Source organism: Mus pahari, chromosome 17 (assembly GCF_900095145.1).
Source record: "Mus pahari chromosome 17, PAHARI_EIJ_v1.1, whole genome shotgun sequence".
In the NCBI taxonomy this organism is placed as follows: Eukaryota; Metazoa; Chordata; class Mammalia; order Rodentia; family Muridae; genus Mus; species Mus pahari.
Window position 1 is genome coordinate 55,752,788 of NC_034606.1, and position 6,950 is coordinate 55,759,737.

The 6,950-nt window shown below is 40.7% G+C and overlaps 1 protein-coding gene across 20 annotated transcripts in view; it reads right to left on the reverse strand.

Annotated features, from left to right (window-relative positions):
• Kif21a (kinesin family member 21A) overlaps positions 1-6,950 on the reverse strand; it is a 116,198-nt gene that overhangs the window by 3,010 nt on the left and 106,238 nt on the right. For all 20 annotated transcript variants that reach the window (XM_029547918.1, XM_029547907.1, XM_029547919.1 and 17 more), the window contains 4 exons: positions 6,006-6,186; positions 4,311-4,475; positions 2,880-2,997; positions 1,023-1,193 (listed from right to left, as the gene is read on the reverse strand). In XM_029547918.1, coding sequence (XP_029403778.1) covers positions 1,023-1,193; positions 2,880-2,997; positions 4,311-4,475; positions 6,006-6,186 — 635 coding nt within the window. The remainder of the gene's footprint in view (positions 1-1,022; positions 1,194-2,879; positions 2,998-4,310; positions 4,476-6,005; positions 6,187-6,950) is intronic.

Sequence of the window (6,950 nt, forward strand, 5' to 3'; positions counted from 1 at the left end):
TATATATATATATATATATATATATATATATATATTTATATATATATATATTGAGCAAGAAAAAAATTAGTGTCATGACTAGATTTTATGTATAAACATTTGTATTCACAATATAAAAATCGCAATCATGAATAAATGAATATATGTCTATGAAAGCATCCTAACGTGGTGTATGCACCTACTGCCCAGCGTTTTCTATCAATATTCATGCTGTGGGTTCCTTCCCTTTTCGGGTTGAAAGCAACTAACGGGGTAGCACTTGCAATCCCTTCAAATATATCCAATGGAGCAACAGACGGATACAAAGAATTATAAACAACTTTCTCTGTTCACTAACTTTTGTCCCTTTAGAGCCAGTTGTGAAAGATAACCATTAGTTTACTGATACAGTGCAGCCCCGCTGTGGTGTACGGAAGCATTGCCTGTTGGGCTCCAGAAAATGCTCTCACAACTGAGGAGGCTCTTCACTGCAGATAATGGTTGCGCTGCTTGGGAGATATGTACATCTAAAAACAATGAGCAACAACAACTGCTCCACCTCAGGGTGGCTGTATTTAATAGACAGATCTACACAAAAGTTCTGCTTCATCCTAGCATGTATCAGTCGAATGCTTACCCTCTCCCAGTCAGAACTCCGAGGATAACAAATGCAAAGTACATTTGATATTGAAAGTATAAAATTTAAGGTGAGGATCCACATCTTCCATCCCAAACACCTATTCTAACCCGATAGAAGACCACCCAGTTGTTTAGACTTTGGATCTAGTCAATTTTGGTGTGTGATGTTTAAATTTATTTGCAAGTTGTTTTTATAATAAAGATTATAAGATTATTTTAAAAATTAAAAAAAATCTTTAAGATAAATCTTAGATTAAACAATGATAATCTAAATAGACCCCCCCCCACACACACACACACACACATCCACCACCACCACCATCACCACCAACAACCACCTACTGGAGAGACTTCTGTGTGGTGTCAAAATATTCACCTCACCTCTAGCGGAATTTCTGAATTACCTGAAGAAGACCTTTCTGAGCTAAGTCCCACTTCTTGATTCCGTTGTCTCTGGACCCACTGAATAGGTTATCACCTTGAATGGCCAGAGCTTCTATCCCATCATAATGAGGAGGCTCGAAGTTGTGGGTGGGACTTACAGTTCCAAGAGCCCCTTCAGTCACATCAAACATCTACAGGAGAGAACCAGAGAGAAAGCAGTCATCCCATTCGATTTTTAGATAAATGCCTGTAATTGCTTATTTCGAACCACACAGATGTGCACTGAAAGAATCTGCTAACTGCATTAATTTTGGAGAAGGACCCTGAGGAATACCCTCAACCCTGTTTCTCACACCTTGTCTGCACATCACATCTTCTGCAAACTTCAAGAAAGGCAATTAGATTTTTTTTTTCATGTCTGAATAAACAAATGAGACACTCAAAACTGAAGACGTTATGTATGGCTGCATTTGAGTTTGAAATAAACAAATCACGATATTCAGTTAAAATCACTAGTTTGTTAACCCCAGATTCCTTCTCCGCCTTCCCAAAACTACTCTCCAAATCTTTTCACTTCTGCATGGCTGAAAAAGACAACCAAGGATTGAATTATCAAAACGGGTCAATGTGGACGGGAGAGTGCACAGTGGGTTCAGTTCTAGACTAGAACGCATGAAGCCCAGTGTCAGTCCCTAGAATGGCATAAAATTGGGAGTGCTGACTAATCTTGGTTGCCAACTTGACACAGCTGTAAAGAAGGAACATCAGTTGAGGAATTGTCTCCATAAGATCAGCCTATGGGCATGTCTGTGGAACATTTCCATGATTTACAATTGATGTGGAAGAGACCATTCTGAGCGGTACCATCCATTGGCAGGTGAACCTATGGACGTATAAGAAAGGTATAAGAAGCTACCTGTATAAGAAAGTTAGCTAAACATGAGCATTGGAGAAAGCCCATGAGCAGCATTCCTCTGTGGTCTCTACTTCAGTTCCTACCTCCAGGTATTCCCTTGATGTTCGACTATAACCAATAATGAAATAAACTCTCTCTTCCCCAAGTAGGTTTTGATCAGTGCTTTTATCACAAGAGAGAAGTAAGCTAGGACACTGGGTGCCATGGTACCCATCTATAATCCTTACACCTGAGTGCTAGATGCAGGAGGATTAGATGTCCACGGTCATTTTGACCACAGAGAGAGTTCCAGGCCAGCACAAACTACCTAAGTCCCTTTCTCGAAACAAAAACAACCAAATCCGTAAGAATAAAGAAAAGAAAAGATTATAAAAGCCAAAGAAGCAAAGGCTAGAATCGGGGGGGGGGGGGGGGTAGAAGACTGGCTAAGAGAAAGTGACCTTGCAAAGTGCTGAGAAAAAAGTGACTGCTGAGAGATGTCCACCCTAAGAAGGACTTCCAGGTCACACCTACAATGCTCAAGGAACATCACAGAAGAGGGGGACAGAGAGAAGGAGGCAGAGGATGGGGAGGGCTGTGAAACCCTGTCTTCCAGACCTGACCTGGCCGGTGAGTGCAGGAACTCCCAGCAGCTCTGAAGCCTGGGGCCTCTCCACACTGGTTGAGGATTATCCAGAGTTATCCCCAGGCATTCCTGAGTCTCCTCCCCGCCCCAAGGACCAACTGACAGCTAATACTTCCTAGAGGACGGGGAGTAACTAATCAAAATAGTATAATCATTGGAAATCATGGCAGGTTACCCCCAATCCAGTACTAAATAATCCCCACCTGCTCACCTGCACAGCAACAGCCCAATTACTCTCACAAGGAGAAAAAAGAGAGAAGTGGGCAGGGCTTAGATTAGTAAATACTTTGAACCCATCGTTCAAGAAAATGTCATTCAAGCTCTACTCATACACACTTTGATGTAGTGGTCTTTTGAGCCCGTGATGATTAGGTCCTGTCCATTGGAGATCTGGTCTACCGTAAGGCACATAACAGGACCCAGGTGTCCGGTTAGCTTTCCCGTAGACTGAAACCTTCAAAGAGAAATAAAACGACCGTTGAAAGCACTTCACAGCAAGATAGAAGACTCATAGAATCTGTATTTGCTCACAATATTATTCATTGATTTTCCTTTCCATGTCAGCCCCGTGCCTCTTGAAACTCTGCATCGAGTAAATAGAAATGGCCAAACTAATATCCTGTGACAGAAGCTGGGAGCTACTTAGATCTTATCCCAAAGCTTAATATAACTTTGAATTAAGCAGATTCTGAGAAATTGTGAAAAGATAACCTTAATTCTTCCCAATAAACTTCAATGTATTAAATACATGAATTTATGAAAGACATGACTAATCCTCTTGACTCAATTTGTAATTGAATAAAACATTGATATCCCTGCTTATAATATCAATAAAGCTATCAAAGTGAGGTTATTTTATTCTACACAAACATATCATATACAACACATGCACATACATCATCCACAATATGTACATCCACATCTATGTGCCACTGTGTATATGAGAAAATAGGTGAGTCTTTTCATGAGTCATTACTAAGACTGAACATGGGTAGAACAGATATCTGATAGGTGGAAAAATAAACAATGCCACCCAGGCATGGTGGGTCACAGCTGTTATCCCACCTTTCATTTGAACTCAAGAAGTTCCAGGCCACTCTGGGCTAAATAGTAAGACATGTGCATGCATGCGCACGAGCGCGCGCGCGCGCGCGCGCGCACACACACACACACACACACCTTCTTTTTCTTTTAATGTTTGCCATCAGTTGTCAGAAGGTAAAGATAAACATATAGCAGTCTTATCTCAAAGCAAGCTGCTGGAGTAACTTCTAGGATATTAATAATACAGTTTCTAGTCTGTTAAAAATCAACCTATTTTTAGTTCTGCTACTAAAATATAGATTTGTACTAGTGAAGCAATTAAAGAAACAATTCTGCTTAAATCTTATCCAAGCATTCCCTTTCACCTCATTGAATATGTAAATTGTACGCTCTGCCCAAAATAAAATATAAGTTGAATCATTTTTCAAAAATGTGAGCTAGAGAGGGCCTTGGTGGAACACGCCTTTAATCCCAGTACTATGGAGGCAAAGGCAGGTGAATCTCTCAGTTCAAGGCCAACCTTGTCTACAGAGTGAGATACAGGACAGCCAGGGCTACACAGAGAAACTGTCTCACAAACAAACAACAAACAAACAAAAACCCAAACAAACAAAAAGTGTGAACTGGAGGTCATGTGGAAATTAGATTTCACAAGCGTTAGTGTTATCAGTTTCTAAAGCTGCATTTGATATATGCGAGAGATTCAGTTTCTAAAAGCTCTACCTTTTAAGGTCCCACATTCTGACGGCATTTCCAGAGGCCGCATAGAGGAAAGTGCCAGTTGGGTTTAGTGCAATTTGATTGATCTGGCTCTCTCCAGAAGGAATAGCTACTGTCCGGCTGGTGCTGGCAGAACACGCTTCTCCAAGAGTAACTTGACCTGAAGATCTAGTTCGGTACAAAACAAAGCAAAGTAAGTTGTGTTTTCAGACAGGGGCGTGGCTTGCGGCTGAGTTCTTAAGAGGCTCTCGGGAGAGGACAGCAGGCGCTGCCTCTGCTCATGACCACGTGCATCACGTGCATCACGCACGTACAGCATCCAGCAGTCGATCGCTTCATGACCAACTAAGAAAACGTGTACGAATAAATCAGGGAGATATGGTTTAAATTCTTAATGTGTGTGCCTATTATGCTACAAACCCCATGTCCTGAGACAGAGATGACTAAAACATCCTTTAAAAATGATTCTATGTCCAAGACTAAATCTCAACGAATACTGCATTGCCTCGAGAGCAGCTCAGTCTGCAGTTGGCGGAAGCCCTCTGCTGGCCTGGCTCACCAGAATTCGTTTGTACATCACAATTGGCTCCCGAGATTAAGAACACTGGGTGGGGCAATCTAACCAAGGTGGGCCTTTGTTTAATAGACCCTCCTTTTCGGTTTTTTGAAGAGTTACCCGTGGCTTACTTATATTTCTTCCTATAAAGTTACATGATGAGATTTTCTAACTTGGAAATCTCTTCCCTGATAATATTTAAAATACACCCTCATGGGGGTGGGGGGAGTGGGATAGGGAGTTTCTGAAGGGGAGACCTGGAAAGGGGAAAACGTTTGAAATATAAATAAAGAAAATATCCAATTAAAAAAAAAAAACTAATCTTTCTGATTTGACATTAATGAGCAACTTAAACTGAGAGCTTTCTAACTAGAGATAGGGTGTTCTTTCTCTGCAGAACTTCCCTATAGGGCATTCTATCCAGTGCAGGAAACAGGAACTCTGAAGTAAAAAAACTGTCTCTTAACGGTTAACAGTCTCTACTGTTAATTAGAAACTAACTCAGTGTTCCCTTTCGTCATGTATACTCTTACGGAGTTCCCTTCAATTTTCATTAGGAAAAAGGGGATTTTAATTTTATAATCAAAATACTAATTAGTTGTTCTGTGGTTTTTAAGACACTATAACAACACACACTGAGAAAAGATTCTTGGCCCCAACTGTCCAACACAACTTGTAGCTATAATGTTCGTGCTAGCTGGAACACAGGAAGTGTGCCCATCCTAAACTGTGCTTGGTCATGTCAAGGTTAGTTAAAGGTTGTAAATACTTCCTTACTACTGACGACGGTCAGTCATTTTCCAAGGACTGCCACTTATTTAAATCATGTCGTAATTCCTTAAAGCAGTAAATGGCGTGCTGAGGCACGGCCTTAGCATTCGGGAAAGGGAAGAGATGAAATCCACACTTGGTACCAGGAGTCCAGTCCTTCTTTTCCTTCTCATGCTCCATTCTTTGTTGTGTCCTAAGTTTTCCTCCGTATTATGTCTGCGCTTTTAAGTGAACATTTACACATCCTCTGAGAATGAGGTATGTGTTTTTAAAAAGCTAAAATATACAAACAGCCCTATATATTTTCTTATACTTTGTATTAAAAAAAAAATAGAACTATTCCCTCTCCCGGCTGTCCTCAAAGCACTTACGTTAATGTTCGAATGCATTTTGCTGATTCTCTGATATCCCACACCTTAATATAAGATGTTGACACAGTAAAGACCAGACTGGTATAATTACAGTATTTTACAGACACCACGTTGTTAGGGTGAACCCCCAGGGACATAATTTCCTGTCCAGTCACGAGATTCCATACTTTACAAGTACGATCTGAAACAAACAAACAAACAAGGCAGAAGAAATATGAACTATTTTAGGTTCTTTTACCGGCAACAATTATTTAAACAACATTCTACCGTGGGAACCAAACAGCAAAGGATGATGGTACTTCCCGATTCTCCTGAACATTGGACATCCTCGAATATCTGTGGTAATTTCATAGACAAGGTAGGCAAAGGGGAACAAACAAAAAGAGAGGGAGGTCTAGTATCTGCCTTATTGTTCTAGTTTCTTATAATGCAGCGACGGGGCTGAGGGTGCAGAATCGGAGGTCTCAAACCGGGTTCAATCTACTAGCTAAATTAACCCAGGAAAACCATTTTTACTTTCTTGACTGTCTTTATCTGTAACACGAGGCCACAGCCTGCACCTCCTGGGAGCGCGATGGCATTAATGCACATCTGTGTCATGCCTCACAGTGTCTGATGTGTTCATCAGACATGGTGACTGCTACTGACTTGGCCATGTTGTTCTATTTTAATTATCTTTTGTAAATTTGCATACAGTCCAATTCATTTCAAAATCTAGAACGCGGTAAGTGTGTCAATCACTAAAGGGAGATGCATCCTCTCACCAAGTGCACTCACAAACGTAATCAGTCGATTTACTTCCTTCCCTACTAAGATTTCAGATTTTATGCAATTTAGATCCTCAAACCCGCATATCAGATTCACTTGAATTAAACAGTCTTTCAATAATCCTGTTTAAAAGCCATTTTTAAATCTATACATATGAGTACTGGACTGTTACTAGTA